This window comes from Poromitra crassiceps, assembly GCF_964638095.1.
Source record: "Poromitra crassiceps genome assembly, chromosome: 7".
NCBI lineage: Eukaryota > Metazoa > Chordata > Actinopteri > Beryciformes > Melamphaidae > Poromitra > Poromitra crassiceps.
In genome coordinates this window covers 38,022,765-38,043,922 of record NC_139628.1, presented here as the reverse complement: position 1 = coordinate 38,043,922, position 21,158 = coordinate 38,022,765, and the positions used below count along the sequence as shown (strand labels likewise).

The 21,158-nt window shown below is 45.6% G+C and overlaps 1 protein-coding gene across 1 annotated transcript; it reads left to right on the top strand.

Annotated features, from left to right (window-relative positions):
- Window positions 1-1,660: 1,660 nt before the first annotated feature.
- ccdc149a (coiled-coil domain containing 149a) lies at window positions 1,661-20,320 on the top strand (the record flags this gene model as incomplete). The annotated part of the gene is made up of 12 exons (XM_083640103.1): window positions 1,661-1,790; window positions 5,278-5,439; window positions 5,878-5,916; window positions 7,116-7,223; window positions 7,436-7,552; window positions 9,911-10,083; window positions 11,346-11,418; window positions 11,591-11,675; window positions 12,903-13,047; window positions 13,653-13,729; window positions 18,383-18,487; window positions 19,758-20,320. The coding sequence occupies exons 1-12, from the start codon at window positions 1,728-1,730 to the stop codon at window positions 20,318-20,320; spliced, it is 1,710 nt and encodes a 569-aa protein (XP_083496229.1). The 5' UTR covers window positions 1,661-1,727.
- Window positions 20,321-21,158: the final 838 nt, after the last annotated feature.

Here is a 21,158-nt window from a genome sequence, read left to right as displayed (position 1 = left end):
TTGTTTGCCGCAATATTTTATAAGTTAAATTAAATAGTTCTAACACTCCTGCTGGTGTGTGCTGGATCACTGCTTCCTGAATGCTGCAGTTCCTGCTGCACCCTGGATTAGTAGCATGGCTGTGCACAGCATCCATACTCTCATACTAAGCATTGTAGGGCTGCACGGTATGCCAAAAAAACAAACATTGCGATAATTCGGACAGATGGCAATGGTCATTTTTGTATTTGATTTTCACTAAAAACATATGTGATGTGATTTTTACTGGGGTCTGTACTGTACCAACAGGCATGTTCGCTTACATCTGGAGAATATGTAGGCCGGGACATCTCTTTAGCACTTTGCCACAATGCTTCATTTAGCCTAATGGTATGTTGTGGTTGTGACACATTTCACCTTGATCAAATAATTCAGGCTCCTGCGATTTGGATATTCCACTTGGCGATTGATTTGGATATTCCACTTGGCGATTGATTTGGATATTCCACTTGGCGATTGATTTGGATCTTCCACTTGGCGATTGCGTTTCGATTAATTGTGTAGCCCTGTAGTAGGCCATGTGAAATGTGAAAACCATGATTGATTTTTTCTTCTTCTTTATAATAATGATCCATGTGAGAATCACTTGCCAAATAACAGGACTTAAAAAATATTGTTTTTAATGGTCCATGTGATATAATGATAATATTGCTATTCAGATGTTTTTTTGCATAAAGATCATCTACACATGTTCTATCAGATTGTGGCATAGCCTACTGTTTTGAATAGGCTAATCTGTAGTAGATATAGATAAATTCAACACATATTTACTATATTATAGCATGCACAGGGCACAATTGCTCAACTTCGCATCACTGTTCGCAACTTCGCATCACCGGCTGAGGGCAGCAGATGGTCTTTTGGAATCTGTACATATTGCAACAAATGTTTATGTGTTGTATAATATTGAAGTGTGCCTTTATTACTTTTCAAACTAGTAATAATGTATTTCAATTCTGAAGTGTGCCTTTATTACTACTATCAAATTAGTAATGATGTTGTAATTTCCACTACTGCCTGATGTGAACCAAAGTGCCCTTCTGGGACATGTATTAACTGATTGATTGATTGATTGATTGATTGATTGATTGATTGATTGATTGATTGATTGATTGATTGATTGTCACTGATGATGTCACAATGCCTATATATATATATATATATATATATATATATATATATATATATATATATATATAGAACCAAAGTGAAAGTGCAGAATAGTTTTTGTAAATCAAAAGGTGTCTGGATCCTTTAAACCGCCCACACACACACAAACCACTGCATCAAGGCAGACAGAAAACGAGAATAAACCAAAGAAACAGCCAGACTGAACGTTCAGCTGGTTTGCCTTCAGAATAAAAGCGCAAAGTTTGTCACGTTTGGGAAAGAGTGTTTTTAGGTACACAGAATGATTAGGGTTCCTCTGGTTCAGGAGGGTAATTGTGATATAACAATATTTTAGACAATTTTCATGTAAGTTAACAGAAACAAAGATTATCCTTATTAATATCCCATTGTCAGAACTTTATTTTGTAGTTTGTAGCGGAAGCTCTTGTCTTGGCACTCATAGCACACTTGACACCAGTTTGTCTGAATTGAGTGACGTTGCAGGATAAACAACCGGAGGAGAGGCTGGCAGCTTGGCTCGGAGCAGACAGAGAGCCAACATCCTGACATTTTGTAACATGTCTGTGATCATGCAGTCTTCCAGGCGGAGTGAGAGTGACTGGCAGGGGCTGGTTAGCGAGGTAAGCGAGTGGCCAACATCGACACACAGTGATGTGCAGACGGGCTCTCCTGGTGCTCTCTGCTCCATATGGAACCAGCTTCTGTTGGCTTTACACGCCGAGGGACAGCCTCCTGGGAAAACCTATACTTTATGGTCTGTGTTTTAGATAGGCTACTCACTGATGGGACTGCATGCTACTGTATTCTGATAGCCTCGGTTTAGGACATTCTAAACACCTCTTCTTCTTGAGGTCTCCCACCTCTTTTAGCCTTCATGTGTGGGCCAGAGAGAGAGATAACCTAACTCACCTGTGTGACTAGTTTATCTGTTACCAGCCAAAATCCATTCATCTAAAATTAGAAAGTATGGGTATTTGAAAGCCATTGCCTGTACAATAGGCTGTATTTGTGTTGAAGCTGCCCAATAGCCTATGTTATGTTACCCATGTTCAGTGTCTTTACATTTAAGCATTCTAATGCCCCCAAAATACAAGTATTCTCCCCAAGTTGAGACACTGTTGAGAAACTCTCCATTATTTGAACCCAAACTAATGAAAATCTTCTAGGTGGGTGATTAGCAGCAGCTAAGGCAGGGTGACCCATACCCCCTTAACGTGACTGCTACTGTACTCTACTACTACTCTATATTCTCGTACAGCAGTCAGCGTCACACAGCGTTCGAATCCTCAATAGGTGGAAAACGCTGTTAAAAAAGCTCTCCTACCCGTATCCAACCTCCGATTGCAGATCCGAAGATATGATAGTAACCCTAGTGAAGCCAGTAATTTGACCGGCACTGTTAAAAATGATACTGCTGCGTGAAACAACCGTTTAGAAGCAGTCTTTCCACAGCCTGTGCTGTATTGAGGACAGGAGAAGATTCCTAGTGCCGACAGGAACCTTGGGAGTTTGAGTATTTCATGACATGCTTTGCTTCCCAGGTGCGCTGGATTTGCGTTGATCACTGACAGCCGCCATCTCCCGTGTGACTGCATGACATGTGTTGTTTGCTCGCCGCGTGCAAGCGGTGCACCATGATAGTGAGATCAAACACACCCTGCTGTAAATTCAGTGCAGGCTGTGGAAAGACTGCTTCTAAGCGGTTGTTTCACGCAGCAGTATCATTTTTAACAGCACCGGCTAAATTACTGGCTTCACTAGGGTTACTATCATATCTTCGGATCTGCAATCGGAGGTCGGATACGGGTAGGAGAGCTTTTTTAGCAGCGTTTTCCACCCATTGAGGATTCGAACGCTATGTGACGCTGACTGCTGTACGAGAATATTATCGGAGTACAGTGGCAGCGTCACGTTATGGGGCTAGGTGACCCACAACACCTATTCAATGTCAGAGGAAACACTTACTGTAAATTAAGAATTCATTCACAAATTATATTGAACAGTTAAATAAATAAAATGCAATGATTAGTTCTGCAGCCTGTGGTCAGGAAGGAGCCTCCAACCTCCTGTTGGGGATGACTGACATAACTGGCCTCTCTCTATCTGATATTTTGTGAAATGCCATATCGGCCTGTTAAACTTACTACACAGTTTATACAGCCGTTTATTAGTGAGATTTTGCATCCTGTCAATGGGCTTTTATAGAAGCACCATTGTCTTCTGGTCACAGCAGAGGGAACATATAACACAATGGCATCGCTGGGCTTGACTTTATTTCCATTTCCAGCTCTGTGATAGCAGCTAATGTGATTATGAGCTGATCTGACTGCTATTATAGGTTCACCCTGCACCTTCTGTCAGGCCCTTTCTGTACTCTTTAAACAGTCAGCTCTAGTGTTTGCTTTTCCACCTGTGGGGAACTGGTCTCGGCTGGTGTTGATTACTCAGTCAAGTCATGTAAACTACATTCCAAGAAACCCTAAAAGGGCTGCTGGTAAGAAGATATTGTATGTGTATTTTGACTATTCTCACGCCAATTTGTCTTTTAACTCATTCTCTGCCAGGGTCATTTCGGTCTGTGTGCTCCCAGTGCCAGGATTTTGAGCATATTTCCTGATCTTCCAGGACCCACAGAATATTCTGTGCTAGGAATAAAATTACACAACATATCTCACAATAAAGCAGAGACTCTCTTCTTACCCCTTGTAAAAAACTGAAACTCGACCATGTTTCCTTGTTTAGTTACAAGCAGTGGAAGTTAGCTTGTTTTCACTAAAAATGCCCTCCTTGGAACAGGAAATACTGTAGGAGAAAAAGAGGTTTTTAGTGAAGGACACCGTTTCAAGCAGAACTCTCTTTTGAGCCTTTTATTTTTTGCCTCAGTGACACATCAGACACATTATACAGTATTTGTTTTCCCAAATAAATAAATAAAAAATAAGAGAATGTATTTGAGGGAGCTGTGTCGGTCCATCCCGCCCAGTGAGCGGCTACAGAGAGAGAGAGAGAGAGAGTCTGGCCCCTGGGGTTTCTTGACAGATGAGGCTTGGCCGCAGTATTTATCAAAGTATGATAAATATGTGCACAAAATCAAATTAATAATTTACTTTTACAGTTGCCATGTGGATTTTTAGCTTAGCTTGATAAAAGCATAAACAAATGGAACGAACCCTTATGTGGTCACACTCACACACTCTCTCTCTCTCTCACACACACACACACACACACACACACACACACACACACACACACACACACACACACAGGAATAACGAGTGCTGTAACGTTACCTGCTGTCACGTTACCTCTCATAACTAACGTTAGCACAGAAGATCACACAATAGCTACGTTAGTGCTGTAAACTTTGAAATGTTTATGTGACACATGTTTCGCCTTGGTTGCTGGGGACGGGTGTGTGACGCGGTTTGACGCGTTTGACGTATCCATGTGATTCCCCCTCCCTTGAGTGTGACAGAGCTCTCCCTTGAGAGGGAGAGCTGGCAAGAGGAAACGTGAAGCGAGTCATGCCGGCGGCATAAGTTATAAACAATGCGTGACAATTATACTCGAATGTTGTGTGTGTGATCATTTCATCTCAAACGCGATACAAAAAATAGGCTACTTTTTACCATCGTCATCGCTCTCTCCAAGTGGCACCCATTTCTCCTCCTCCGATTCATCTGTGTCAGACGGATCAGAACGCTGTGAAGGGGAGCCTTCGTAGCAACAACAAAAACGCCGGCATCTTCCTCGCCATCGTCGCCATATCCGAGAACTCTGGGTCGGACTCTGTTTCGACCACAGGCTCCACCCATAAATACTAAACTTAGTAAACTAGCGGGTTCCTTTTATCAGTTTGACCTGAAACAATGTCACAGGCTGGGAAAGTGTCTGATGTAATGTAAACAGCCAAAACATGAAAGTACGTCCGAGTACGTCTTTGGCACAGAACGCCATTGTTAAAAGTACGTCCGGGTACGTCTTTGGCAGAGAATGAGTTAATGTCGAAACAGGCCTACTTCCTCAGTCCTGCAATGAACACGTAGCCTAGCACAAGATAAGCTATCTGCTGCAGGCGATAATACCTCTGCTCTCTCCCGGCGGTAGTTCTTGGTGTGTAAGCGGAAGCTGGAGAGCAAGAAGGAGGCTCTGCTCATCCTGTCCAAGGAGCTGGATACCTGTCAGCAGGAAAGAGACCAGTACAAGCTGATGGCCAACCAGCTGAGGGAGCGCCACCAGGGACTCAAGAAGAAGTACACAGAGCTCATTGTGAGTGGCTCACGCACTCAAGATGTTGTGGTGTTTCTGTGTGGACAGTGTGTGAATTACCCAACAGAAGAATCAGCTGTCCAGACTAGGTATTACTCCCCAGGTAAAGGGTAAAGGCATAGAAGGTCTTCATTTAAAATCAGCGGGAAGATGTTTGATCTGCTCTCAGCTGTATTTGAATAGTAATAGTAGATAATAATTATAATAAGAATAATAGAATAGCTGCCTAATTGAACATCATTTGCAAAACTACAGGTACGGTATGTAAATGTCTGACTATGTTTTTCCATACATTATCTCAGTTGAGCTTACTATAAGGTAGATCCTTGGATGTCTATCAGGATTCATAGTCAATTCTTGCAATTTCACGTGGACTAAATGAATACGATGGCAAATAATATTTAGTATGTATTAATGCCATTCTTTATACTTTTTCAGGACGGTGACCCTTCTTTGCCACCTGAGAAACGCAATCAGGTAAGTTAGTTAGTTGTTGCATTTTGAACACATTATGTTCCACTAATGCTAACATGATGACAGGGTTTACCACCATTATGTTATAGGGCACTATAGTGCAGTTGAAACAAACTCTGTGTTTGCTCTCTCAGTTCAGTCCAGACCAAAGTCATGGCCTTCCAAGTAAAAACTGTAGTATAGTGAGAATACAGTTTGACCAAAGACAGGAAAATTGACAGGCAAAGAATGGGAAACAATTTGTTGATATTCCAGCCATACAGTACATCTCTCAATAGCCAAATAACTCCATAATACTAAACAAATCGCATTTCAAATCACATGTACAATCAATGACAGTGAATTGGACAATGTTTTTGCAAGGCTGTAAAGGCCAAGATGGATGCAGCTTGCACACATTTAATTGTTAGGAATCAAATTATTGTCCACGAATCAGATGCCCTCATAACTTTGATTATAAGTAATGGGTCTATTGTCAATGGAAAAACATATAGGTGAGAAACCAACCATGCTCAAGACTTTCTTAATTCAATGTGACGACACTGTACCCACAACTGTACGTTTTAGCATATCCTGACGCTTGATCTCTACACATCCCGAAAATCAACGGTTTACTTTTGATACACACTGTGGTAGAAATTGCAATGCTATTGTGTCTAATTAGATGAGAGATGATCATCAGAGAGTCCAAAAAAATCCATGACTGTCTTTTGGAGTATTTATTGTCAGCATTTGAGGCAAATTCACAGGCATCCTCACGTTCTCCTTAGACGAAGGAGGAGACAAGTCTGATACAACATGTTGCAAATCATCTTTTATACAGACATAGCAAAACATGGCATTTCTGCAGTGGGCAGATAAGTCTGGGACCCTCTCGTTTTCATGGTTTGGCAGGGCGTTTCCCCGCTGCTCTGACATACTGCACCAGAGAACTTGAACTCAACATAGGACCCAAAGTGACAAACGACACATTATAAAGCCTAAATGAGAAAATAATAAAATATAGGGATATTATGACAAAATTTCCCACAACCCATGCAGAAGCAGAGAATAATAATAACTCATCATTGTTTCTGTGTGCTGACATTGTGTGCTTTGAACTTAGGATTTAAAAAGTGGTAGCCTAATTGCAAGCGTGCAGAGCGTGAATTGCTATTGACCGGTGCTTTGGATTCCTCTCTTCTTCTCCATCTTCTCCTCAGGTGAACCTGGCTCAGCTGTTGAGAGACTCGAGGGACCGAGGGAAACGGCTTGCCGAGGAGGTGAAGGAGCTCAATCAGAGACTGTCTGAGGCCCAGGGGGATAACAAGGTGACGACACACAACAACGCAACACACTCTCTCACACACACACACACACACACACACACACACACACTCCCCTGACGCCACTCTCTTTATATACCGGTCCTTTGAACTGAGGCGCCATTCAAAACACTGCACAGTTGACGACCGCCTGTGCGACCGTGTGTTTCATAGCAGCAGTGAACGTTAACCTGCCTTCTCCACTTCGTTCGCCACAGCTCCTGAGGATGACCATCACCCGACAGAGGCTGGGGGATGAGGAGGTGGGGGCGCGCCACTTCCCCGCCCATGAACGGGAGGTTCTGGTTCGCCAGCTGGAGAGGGCGGGGCTACAGGTAGGTGCTTATGGTCTTAAAGGATCTTATTGAAATGACAGGGCAAAGATGATCCTAAGACAACGGTTATTTTATTGCAATGCAGCCATAAGACATGTTTTGAGTTTTGACTGGAAAATGTCATACTCTCTATTGCCGTCACTATTGCTGTCTCTATCTGCTCATATAATCTACAGCTGAGTGCAACAAGTTCAGGCCCATTTTCTGGGAGTTATCGAAAGGCATTCTGGGAAATGTAGGAAATCACTACCGTAAATTCCGGACTATAAGCCGCGGCTTTTTTCCCGTTTTTTGGCCTTTTTTGGCCCCTGCGGCTTATATAACGGTGCGGCTTATCTATGGATTTTTTCCAAAAAAAAAATATATATATCTCTTTTTTAGCACTCTTTCTAACTATAAATCCACTTCTGTTTTAATTTCCTCTCTTGCCCTCTTTTAACAACATAACATAACATAACATAACACAACACAGGTAAGCAGAAAGAAAAAGACGAAGCAATCATCGCCATGAATGAGGAAATGACTCACCTGCTGGAGGCTGGAGATACACGGCTTGGGCTAAACTTTTACTCCGTGAAACACTATCGATTAAGTCCGACATCGCTCAGAGGTTTGAGCAGCTTGAAAACAAGTTTGAAAACGTGCAGAAGTCCATCCACTCACTCACTAAAGAAAATAATGCAACCGTGAAGAGTTTCTAATGCGGAAAAGCGCATCAGCGCACTGGAGGACAAAAACAACACAGTGAGTCCGAAAGTGGATAAAATGCAAAAACATCGAAACGCTGCACACGCAGGTTGATGACTTAATCAGCAGGAGTAAAAGAAATAACATTCGCCTGATCAATGTAAAAGAGGGAGCTGAGATTGGTGACATGGACGCTTTCGTGGCAAAATCCTGTGTTACATCCTGGACCTGAAGGAAGGCGAGAAACCACCAGAGGTGGACAGGGCACACCGGGCGCCTCGGCCACGTCCAGACCCCGGCCTGCCACCGAGGGCCATCTTCATCTGCCTACTCCGCTGGCCCGACCGTCAACTCATCCTCCAGGCTGCGGGGAAGAAGCCCCTCACCTGGGAGGGTACGCGCTTTTTCGTCCGGCAGGACCTCTCCGCGTTGGTGCAACAGAAACGCGCAACATACAACAGCATCATCGAAAAGGTTAAAGTCAATGGATATCGCTTTGGCGTACTGTACCCAGCGAGACTCGTCATAACCATTGATGGACAGCGGCGGAACAAGAGCTCAAAGTGAAACTGCCGAATATCTTTTGAGTTGGACTGGTCAATAGTACTGTGAGTAACTAAAATAAAAAAATAAAAAACGGAATTCTCTCTTCTTTAGCACTCTTTCTAACTATAAATCCACTTCTGTTTTAATTTCCTCTCTTGCCCTCTTTTCACCACACCGCGGACACTGTGTGCACTGTAAAAAAAACAAAAAATACCATTAAAACACCCGCGGCTTATAGTCCGGTGCGGCTTATATAAGAAAAAAATAGTCACCTTTGAAGGTGCGGCTTATAGACCGGTGCGCCTTATAGTCCGGAATTTACGGTAATTGAAGTAGCAGTAGACGAGGCAGGTTTAGAGAAAGTGGGTCGACCAAAAGCTGTGCTTTTTGGCTTCTCTAGTTATTTACTCCCCTTTTCCACATTCAACTTTACATTTTCGCAGGTGGTGAAAATCTATATGCATACAACAAGGAAAAAGGGAAAATCACATAGCATACCTGGGTAAACAAAGATTGAAACTATCTCTGGCACTTAAACCTTTCTCCCAAACACTTTTTATTTGTATTTATTTATAGATTGATTGATTGATTCAGATTTCCCCCCCATTTTCTCCCCAATTGTACTTGGGCAAAATCCCCCCTGCTATCCTGGTCGTTGCTCCACCCCCTCTGCCAATCTGGGGAGAGCTGTAGACTAGCACATGCTTCCTCCGATACATGTGCAGTCGCCAGCCGCTTCTTTTCACCTGTGAGGAGTTCCACTGGCAGGGACCATGATGGAAATAAGTGTTTGCACTTTTTCACGTCATCCCTTGGATTTTGTCATTCCTTATCCAAAATAAAAATCAATCAATCAAAGACGTAGAATCACACTATTCCCCCCAATTCCCCCGAACAGACGCCCCGACCGACCAGAGGAGGCACTAGTTTAGCGACCAGGACTCCTACCCCACCAGCTTCCCACCCCCAGCCACGGCCAACTGTGTCTGTCGGAACATCTGACCAAGCCAGAAGTACTGATAGCGGGAATTGAACTCGGGTCTCCGCTGTGGCCAGTGCTTTTACCGCTACACTACCCAGATGCCCCCCAAACACTTTACTGAGTGTGGTTGCCTTTTTCCCTAGATGGAGGAGATGGAGCATAACATGAAGGCTCTGACGGACGAGCTGCAGGACGTGAGGGCGGAGCAGGGCGCCTTCCGGGAGAAGGCGGACCGGCTCAACGTGGAGCTCAACTACATCCTCGGCGGCCATGACGCGCGCATCATCGACGTGGATGCCCTCTGCATGGAGAACAGGTGAGCGGGAGACAGAGGTAGATACTGCACAGGTATAAGGGTTACATTGTTTTTCAAGCTAATTTGTGTAAAAACCCCTTCAAACCTTGGTTATAACTGACGTAGCATGTGGGAGGATCGCGCTATCCCCACCAGTTCCCTTTCCGCCCCCGAACAGGCGCCCCGGCCGACCAGAGGAGGCGCTAGTGCAGCGACCAGGACACATACCCTTAATCCGGCTTCCCACCCGCAGGCAGAGCTAATCGTGCCTGTATGGATGCCCGACCAAGCCAGAGGTAACACGGGGGCGCGAACCTGCGACCCTCGTGTTGGTAGGCAGGGAATCTCACAGCCAATGATCTTAGATGGTGTGCGTGTGCATAAAACTCTTTCTAATAACTGTCCTCTCTCAAGGGCGGTTCTGTTGCCACACTGTGACTGAGAAGGGGTGAGAACACTCTCCCCAGTAGCTCTGCACGTGTGCAACATTGTCTCCCCGGTCACGCCAAACTTTTGATGCTGCCGCAGAAAGTGAAGCCTCTGGTGGGCCTCGTTAATTATGTGGCTGGTGTTGACATCCGACATCCCCCTCCAGAGCCTGGCATATGGTGGTGCCAAGGAAATTAAAAGTGTCAACCCTCTCCGCTATGTGGTCATTGATGACCAATGGAGGGAGGACCACCTCCCCCACCCCACCCCACCCCACCCCCGGGAAGCCAATTATCATTTATTTTTCTGTTAGCGATGTTTAAAACCAGGGTCCAGTTGCACAAAGCACCTTAGGTTAAGATTTCCCTTAGAGTCAGAGTTAAGGTGTCTTGTGTTTGTTTTCCTTAAAATGTTTAACCTTATGGAGAAGATTTAAGGGTGTTTTGTGCAGCCGATTCTATTTTATGGCCACCTTAACTCTGACTCTAAGGGAAATCTTAACCTAAGGTGCTTTGTGCAACTGGGCCAAGGTTGTTACATCTGTGTTTCCAAAGCGTATTTGAAAGGAAACTAATGGGCAAATAAGGATACTCAAGAATACTCAATTTACTCTTCCAAGTATATGAAACAGATAAGTAGTAACTTGGCATATGGTACGGTATGCTTGTTCATGTTTCATAATTAGAATGAAGTTGGCCCAGTGTTTCTTCATTGATCTCCGAGCTTTGACTTTAAAACCTCAACCTACATTAGCATCTCGTGATTTGCATGGAACCCGCACTTCATGAACTGTCATTGTTGGTGTTCTCTCTGTTTTGGCTCTTATCTGATTGTCATTTTTTGACCATTGTTAGGTATTTGCATGAACGTTTCAACCAAGTGCAAGAGGAGGTGAACCTGCTGAAGGCGAACATCATGAAGTACAAGGTAGAGATGAGATGCCCTCATATCAATCCTTCAAAACAAAGCTGATTTGAGGCCCAACGAATCATAACAAAATGTGCATTGAAAAAAGAGCTTCTGAAGTGAGCTTCTATTTAATATGGTCATTAAAAGTTGCACTATGAGTTTTAATCTCAAAGTATTTTCCTCCACACAGATGGCTCTTGAGAAGAGGAAAAACTCCGGCACGTATGGAAAGTCAAACAGCAGTTCACTCACTGGTGTCCTCTCAGCCAAACAAGGTAAAAACCAGACAGACAAGAAGTCATGAGCAGCTGATCAGGAGACTGTCAGCAGCCAATCAAATGCTGCCCTCTGCCTCTCATTTCATAGCATCTAAATTAGTTTTTGATTAGATGAATTCAACATCTAATCATCTTTCTTCGGCATACCAAGTCCATTTCCAAAAACGGCTTTGTTTCTAGTGGTGTCGCTTTACATGACTAGCAGAACCCCCGGGCGCTTCACTGCAGCTGCCCACTTCTCCTGGCTCAGCCGGTGGAGGAGGACGAGCCAGGATGGGAAAAATGCAGAGGACAAATTTCATCCCGCATAATGCGTGTGTGCATGCATTGTGACAAATAGAGACGACAGTTTGTCCGTCATTTACCCTTAACATTAATACCCGTGATCTATCGTCCCTCTGATACCCGTTGGAGGACACAATCACTGGCCATCATTTAGCCGGGCCTCACTCACAGAGTTGGCATGCAGCTTCTCCTCCTCTCCTCCCCAGAGGGTTTTTGTATTCCACCTCAAACTCCGCCCAGGCGTGCCCTCCACTCAGGTGAGCTCCATCAGTAGCTAATGAATGGAGTTGTCCATGGTGCTGAACCTGTGTTGACTCATTTTGGCCACTAATTAGCTATTTGTGCCCATTTACTCTGCCTTAATTACCTAATTCAAATATCCGGCTCTGTTTGGTCACCCGCAGGGGTGCTGTTTACACTTCCTGAACGATTCAGCGCGTTCACACGTAAAATGGCATAGCTTTGGCCGAACACAATTTCTGCTCGCTCACTCACTCACTCACTCACTCTCTCACACACACACACACACACACGCACACGCACACACACACACACACACACACACACACACACACACTACACACACACAGAGAGAGAGAGAGACCATGTTCTTCTGTTTTCCTGTCTGTTGTTATATAACGGCTTGTTTCTCCCCTTCTCCATTTTTTCCTATTTTTCAAGTTTTGTGCAAATATTATTGCTGCATTATCGGCAGACTATATGCTAGCACCAACATATCTGTGTGAGGTCTTGTTAATATCAATGCTTCAACACATCTGCCTTGAAATAGACTATAGAAATCGCTTTCCCAGTTTTTCTCACAGCTTTTTAAAAATGTTCTTTCCTTTTTTCCCCTTTTCCCCTGTCCCCCACACCGTTTCCTTCCTTGCTTCCCTCTTACCCCACTCTCCCCTGCCCTCCCCCCACGCTCCCTTTCAGTCCAGGAGCTGCTGCTGGAGGAGCGGGGATGCAGCCTGCCGGCCACGCCGCAGTCCATCTCCGACCTCAAGTCCCTGGCCACAGCCCTGCTGGAGACCATCCACGAGAAGAACCTGGTCATCCAGCACCAGAGGCACACCAACAGGTAAGGTATCTGTAACAATGTCACAAGATTTGGTTGGATACACATCATACACTACCAATCAAAACTTTGGATACACGCATTTCTCTTTATTTTTACTAAATTATTTTCCACATTTTAGAATAATAATAAAGACATCAAAACTATGAAATAACAGTGATCAAAACATCTTATATTTAAGAATCTTTAAAGTAGCCACCCTTTGCCTTGATGGAAAGCCATGTACTTGCAATTTCATGTTTTGTTGTAACCCATTGAAGTATGTTGGTCACAAGTCCCCCCCCCCCCCCCTCCCCCCATCCAAATAAATAAATAAAAAATCTGATTGCAAAAAACAACAACACTTGTTTCGCAACGGTCATCTTTTGACCGGCACTTCATAATGTTTATCTACCTGTTCTGAGAATCCTCCTCCACCTCCAAGTCAAACACACGCCCGCCCGCCCGCCCACACACACACACACACACACACACACACGCACACACACGCACACACACACACACGCACACACACACACACACACACACACACACACACACACACACACACACACACACACACACACACACACTGCAGCAACCTGACCTATCACATTGGTTCTCCAAAGGATTCTGGGAAACCGAGTTGCAGAGCTGGAGAGGAAGTTGAAGACCTTGGAGGTGTCAGGACTGTGGAGCCTTCCAGGTGGGTCTCAAGACCAAGCATTACTGCTTCCACCAGAATAAAACAGTAAAGAGAGAAAGAAATCTTTTTTTCTTTCTCTTTTTTTTACTTGACATCTTAGAATTATCCAATTAATCAATCAACCACAATCAAACACAATCCAGTACCAAGTAGTTATAGTAATTTCTTAAATACAAAAAAGGTATTTCATTCCAATTTATTTATCATATTTAAATAGCCTTCATCGACACCATATATAGCGATGGATAACAATTAATTCAGGCTGTGTCAAATAAAATGAAAATGTTTGTGCATCATCTTACAATTACAATTCAAATGCTTTTTTCCTTCAGGTATTTTTCTTAGGAATCCAACTACAGCTATTTTTGAGAATATGTAAATTTGATTACAGTTAGTGATAAAATATTTATCTTTTGTAATTAAATGGCCGCACAACCGTTTACGTGTAATCAATGACTTCCCCCTCCCTGACTGAAACATCGTCAGTCTCACTCTTTTAGCTAACATGCTGTGGCCTGCTTTGTACTTTACATAACACTGCACAGAACCTGTAACCATGCCCCACCATTAGCAAACACAGCACGTGTGTGTGTGTGTGTGTGCGCGCGCGTGTGCGTGCATGCACACGTTGTGTGTGCACACTGATCTTCATTCAATTTTTGTGCAAGATAAACAGCCCCAACTACCGGTACTTGGTTTTACAATTTCTATTATACATTTCCTAAGATTATGCTTGTTATAGATTTCTGTGTTATCTTCTACCTGCAATACCTCATTTATGTCTTCACGGATAAAGCTAATGCCCAGGCGTTTACCAAATGCTTTCAGCTAACCAACCGCTTCAAATGAGTATTACTGTGTATTCATTATTTTTTCCCTGCGTACCCTTCTGAAGTGGCACGTTCCTAACGTTGTGTGTGTGTGTGTGTCTCTCTCTCTCTCTCCTCTCTGGCTGCGTCTCAGGCCTGACCTACCGCGTGTCCGTGGGAATTGGGAGTATGTGTTCCTTCTGCCCCACTTAGTCCATGCCCTCCGCCATGTCATGCCAAGCTAAAAAATCTGGACAGACGCCCAGAAAGCGTGCCACCTCATGTCCACCGCTGCCATGTGTCGACCCCATTGACCACCCGCTCGTGTGTCTCTTCACGAGACCGTTTACCCTTATAGGCTGCCTGTGTGTCACACACTGACCCCTTTGGTTGAGTGGATCTGTCTGCCTTTGAGTTTTCACGCTGAAGCAGAGAGATCATTCATTTTGACTGTGATTTTGGGTGGGGCCTCTTTCGAGAGGCAGCACCCTGGTGTTTGCTGTGTCCATATCCAAATGAGTTCAGAGTCTCACTGTTCAGCGCGACATGTCTGGCCAAGACTGGAGGCTGTTATCCTATAGGTTTCCAATGTAGACTGGTGTGAGCAGAAAGAAATACCCATTTTTCATCTGTCACTAACAACTGCAATATGTTATTTTTTTAATCTATGGTTTAGTGTCTAAACAATACAGGAATTTTGTGTGTGTGAAATGAAGAATTGGAAGTGGAAAATTAATGACATGCACAATATTGGTTTTCTTGTCATTACTGTATGTGGCATGCATTAGAGATGTCCTTGGGAAATGCGTCTCAAATTTGAGCCTCAAAGATTAATTGCAAAAATTGAGTTATTTAATCACGCCCCTTTCAAGCCCCCCATAACACAATTACATATACCAGACTTATTTTTATCAGTGCGTTAATGGTGGACTACATGCCAGAACTGATATACCTGTGTGAAGAAAACACTATCCTATCAAATCAACACTTTGACACATCTATGTATCGGAGCCTGCTAGGAATAAGTGTAGCTCTCTCACACACTCCAGAGAGACAAGGTGGTCAGTCAACCGTTCCTCTCCTTCAGACAAGCTCCCATGCCTCAGAAATGGAATAGAACCGTTAATTAAACTACCAAACTGTACCAAAAACCCACCTGCACAGTCTGAAACGAGTTTCCAAACAAACAAAGTGGTTCCCCATCTCCGCCACTGGAGGGGGATGTCGTGCCGCGTACGAAACCCGGGCCCGAGAGGCGGCGGCGGGGCTGCGGCTGGATGGAGGTGCCCTGTCACGAGACCGTCATTCTCGCCGCCATAAAAACTGACAAGCATCCATTACTGAAAATGATTGCCCACATTACAAACACATTTAGGGGAATGTGGCGTTATTAGGGAATTTGTAGACGAGGGCGCCCAAAGTGCCTCGTCGCGACCACGCCGTCCACCACAGTTGGGGAGATAAAGAGAGATGTGAGTATCTGTGGCCTTGATGAGATATGAACTTGGGCCTGATGGATATTAAAAGCAAACCGGGCAGGATGGAGGGCCTGGGCTGGTTAACGGCGGGGGCCCGGAGAGCAGCAGAGGTGACTGTGTTGTGTCTGGATTGAGAGAGAGAGAGTGCAAAAGACAATAACAATGACAGCAAGGCACTGACTGCGATAGAGTTGTGATTGACTGGCCTCCCAGCACCACCGCACCCCCATTTCCCTGGATGCTATCCCGCTGCTGAACGAGCGCGTGCTGAAATATAACACCGCAACTGTCAGAGTGCATCCGCTATAGCTTGGCGGCAACGGTGGGACGCGCCCGTATAGTTGCAGTGTGTTATCGATCCGGTGAGAGAATCCGCCTCACCCCCCATTTTTAGAGGGTACACACGCCAGGCGTTTTCCTCTCCTCCACCCTACTGCTCGACAGCACTGCATCCGAGTGTTAGTTTGCGAATGTGCGCCTGCTAGTATTTGACAGATGTGCAGACCTCTCTGCTCTTCTTTTTGTGTCCTTGGCTTTGTGATAAAGACTTTATGAGCTGGTAACTTGGGAGATGGCGTCATGCAGGGACGCCTTTTCTCCCTTCTGGAGGTGTGTCTGTGTCTATATTTGTGTGTGTGTGTGTGTGTGTGTGTGTGTGTGTGTGTGTGTGTGTGTGTGTGTGTGAGTGAGAGAGAGAGAGAGAGAGAGAGAGTGATGGCTTCTGGACGGGCAGCTGCCAGGAGTGTTTAAAGCGAGTGGCTGCTGCCTCCTGTCTGGCTCCTGCAGACAGACTGCTGTGCTCAGTCTGGGCCTCGCTCTGCATACAGACTGCTGTGCTCAGTCTGGGCCCTGCTCTGCAGACAGACTGCTGTGCTCAGTCTGGGCCTCGCTCTGCAGACAGACTGCTGTGCTCAGTCTGGGCCCTGCTCTGCAGACAGACTGCTGTGCTCAGTCTGGGCCTCGCTCTGCAGACAGACTGCTGTGCTCAGTCTGGGCCTCGCTCTGCATACAGACTGCTGTGCTCAGTCTGGGCCCTGCTCTGCATACCGAAGCGCCGCCATATTTATTGGCTTTAAAAGGCAGTCTGCACAACTCCACAAACGCCCCTCGCAAAACTAAAAGAGCGAGACTGCGCCCCCTGGAGGCAGGGTCGCACTCTTACAGGCCAGCTCTCTGAGTCTCTTGACTGTCTGGCAGCATTTCCCCAATAGACTCGAGTGTCTTTGAGACAAACTGGAGGGAGGTCTGCTGACTTGTCTGTCTGCTGTGTGCAGTATGAAGGCACAAAATCCAGATATCAGTCGTTTTAATCAAATTAAGTTGAACAGTTGTGACAAGAGGTGAGATATCTGAAACCGTGGCTAGCACTGTTTTGGAATTGGCACTTATGAATAGGCCTAGAGGCAACCTACATGAGTGACCGTCTGCAAAGGTAATTTATTGTATAAGTAAGGGGGTCTTAATGAATCATCTTTATCTAGATGTGCAGGAAAGACGACAATGCATACATCTCAGGAAATCGGAACTGAAATAAGAATAATGTCAGCTGAGCATGGATTAAAAATATTCAATGAAATCGACAACCGGCAGCCATGTCCGTTCCCTTGACACCCCCAGACAGTTGCTGTAGCCATCGGGGGGCCCCACCTCCCCACCCTCTCCCCCTCACTGCCCCCATCTCCCATGTCAGTGTAAACACTGAGCATCCACAACAATATGGACTGCATTCATAACAATCTGCTCCCCCCGTTCACCATTCATGAGTCTCACGCATCGTGTCACCCAGCCATCCATGTTGCCGTTCTTCTGTTTGTTTTTCTGACTGTCTCACACTCGAATGGACAGAAACAGTCTGGGCTTTTGCCTATTCACGGGGTTTCTGTGAAGGCAACGTCTTGACGGACACACTTGCAGGCTTGGGTGTGTGTGTGTGTGTGTGTGTGTCTATGCGGGAGGCTGGTTGTGCATACAATTGTGTGTGTGTTTGTGATGTGTGGTATATAGTGCACAGTCCCCTGTGAGTAGCATATGGTGTCAGCCTAGGAGGCGTGTAGCCATCACTAATGAAGACAGATGACAGGGAAATGCCGCCACTTCCTGTGAGCACTGCTGTGCGTATGTATGCGCGTGTGCATGCGTGTGCCGCACATGCCTGTTTTATGTGCTTGGATAGGTTGGACTTTTTCCAATATTCTAAAGCTCCATCCAATCCCATTAACATATGCAAACCTGTGAAAACCATCCTCATGCCACTCTTCCTCTGTCTTTTGTTTGTGTACATAGTAAACAATAATAAACAATCATAATGAACATGGGCCTGAGAGTTAACGGGCGGGGTTTTGTTCCTCTGCGGGGGGGGCTTACAGGGGTACGAGACAACATCACTCTGAAGGAAAGCCTGCAGCCAGAGCTCCATCCAGCACGTGCCACGCTTCAGCCAAACGCCCAGCCCACCGCGCAGCCACCCAGAGGTGAGTGTGTAATTGTGTGTAACTGGCGGTCGCCATCCATTGATAACGGCACCCGCGGCTAGCGGCGTAAACACTGTAATTAGCCGACGCGCGCTAAACGCTCCCCGCCGTCCTCCATGTTTGACCCGGGCCCCCCGTTCCTTCCCGCCTCCACGCCTCTCAGCCTCTCATTGGTGCAAGCTGCCCAAATGCCATGGCATTTTGGAAATGTGAAGCAAATTCACGCCCGCTGACATTCAGAAACTTCTTCTCTTTTAAGGGGGGGCGGGGGGAGGGGGGGTGGTGGAGGGGGTAGAAATACAGATGCCAATGCACTGTTATTTGGTCTGTGTGTGTGTGTGGGGAAAGACAGGGGCGGGGCTGGGATATCTATGTGTGGTATATCTATGTGCAGTCTTTAACCTTTTTGGCTGCACATCCACAGATATGGGTCAGTAATGCCCAAAATGAGAGTGTGTTTTGGCGAAGAGGCATAACTAAGCTGTTGCTGTTGCAGCCGGGATGCGGGGCGTCGCACTTGCGTCCCCTTGTCTGGGGCACTGCTGCTATATTTAGCCTGTTGCCATGGAAGCACTTCAGTCACATAAGTAATTGAAATAACTTTCTCCGTTAGCACAGTGGTGCAACTCCAAAAGAGGGAAGTTTGTCTTATGCGTTAGATGTTCATTTCCTCGCTACTGAAATGTGCCTTTGATAATGGCCTTCCAGAGACAGGCTGGATGATAAAGGGATGGACTGGTATGTTATTACAGTCTTAACAGCACACCAGTGTGTTGGCTGCTTCACGTATCCCTTTCCACACAAGCTGTTTATGCAGCCCCACATGCAAAACTCCTCCAACTACTCACACATTAACTTTTTAACATAACATACCCTTCATATACATAGGAGAAACTATACAAAGTTTGCTTTCTGTAAAAATGGTTAGCCATAATTATGATTATGATTATTGACTATTATTGTAATGTTTTGATGATCTGCAAAGTGCTTCGAAAACTTTGAGAAGCTGCTGGACAAATAACATTTATTTTCATTATTAATATTTTAATATTGTTATTATTATTATTAATAATGTAAATAAAGTTGGAAATGCATCCCTATTCCTAAAGGCGATGTCACCAATCAGTCACATAGATCAGCGTCCATCTTAGTGCGCAACAACTTTCGATGAAAAATGCCTCGTCTGTCCGAGGGGCAGAGTAGAGAGACAAAAGTACTGAGAATAAACGACCCTTTCAAATGACCTGTCCTCTCGTCTGCCTTCTCCCAGTTGTGGCAGATGACAGAACGGGAAGCTCGCACGCATCATCGTGGGAACGCCACAGCGCTGGCGGCAACCTTGGCGCAGATGGCGTCGGCAGAGAAGACGCACCTGCACCGCTCGACAGCCCGCCACCTCCAGAGGGGGCGAAGACGAACGGGATTGACAGCCGAGGGGCCGACATGGTGACCCTGACCGACGACCTGGAGGAGGGGCGGAGTCCGGTGGAAGAGGCGGGGCATGAGGTGGAGGGCGTGGAAGACGAAGACCTGGCTTCCGCGGTGGAGGAAGGGGAAGAGGCGGCCCTGGCGCTGGACGCCCCGCCCGCCGAGTCAGATCTTGCCTGGCTTCCGCTCGCGGCCGTTCAAGCCCCTGTTGAGCCCGTGCTGCGGGAGGTGGCTCATGTGCCCCACCAATCCCTGGAGGCGGTGTCTAACGGCGTACCTGCACCCTCGGACCCCTCAGACTCTGTCCTGGCATGCCAGGCCCCAGACTTGTCCAGCACAGAGAGATGGGACATTCATTGTCGATCGGGACAGAGTGACACCTGCCACAGTGACAACTTGGCGTAGTCGGACATGCTGGAAGCTTATTTAAATCCCTGTCGGAGTCCTTTTTATTGACGATTGCATTAATCCTTCCTGGATGCATTCTCACAACGTAGACACCGCTCACTCTCTCACTCTCTCGCTCTCTCACTCTGGGCAGTTCTGTTTTAGTCAATATAACAGAGAGAAAAGGCTTTTTCAGCCACCGCTGACGGAGCCGGAGGTGCGCTTTGCATCTAGACGGGTTTGTTGCTGCGCAAGAACAGACAATCTTGAAATCAATCCAGTTGCAAACCTGATGCCCTACAGGAGGAATTTAGCAAAGAAAATATCAAATATGGCAGCCTCGACTCCTCTGCCCCATATTCCGTTCTCCCTCTCCGCTGCGATAAGATAATCCCAATTGTTTGCTTTCCTCCTCTTCCTAAGGGTTGCCAAGAAACAGAGTTCTGTATTTTGTGATTAGCGTCACATGGGGTCCAAACTGGTCTACCTAAACTTGTTATGAATGTGTTGCCCATAAGTGTAGATAGATACCGTGAATAATGTTACCATCTCTAATATCTAAGTAGATATTAGACCCAGAGATTGTATTTAAATCTATTTATTTGTATGGATGATTCTTACAGTCACTGACTGACCAGTTATTTTCTCATTCTTCATGTTTCCATGAGACTTCATGTGCCTTATTTGTGGAAATATTTACTCCTAGTATTTATAAATCTTTGAATGATGCAAATGCATAAACCCACAGTGTTGTCGGCTGTTATTTTTGCTGTTAGACATGTGACCTGGATCCTTGGACCATCCCCACCAGTCTGTCACACCCTGCCACTTTGCACTGTGGGATATCCAAGTCTTC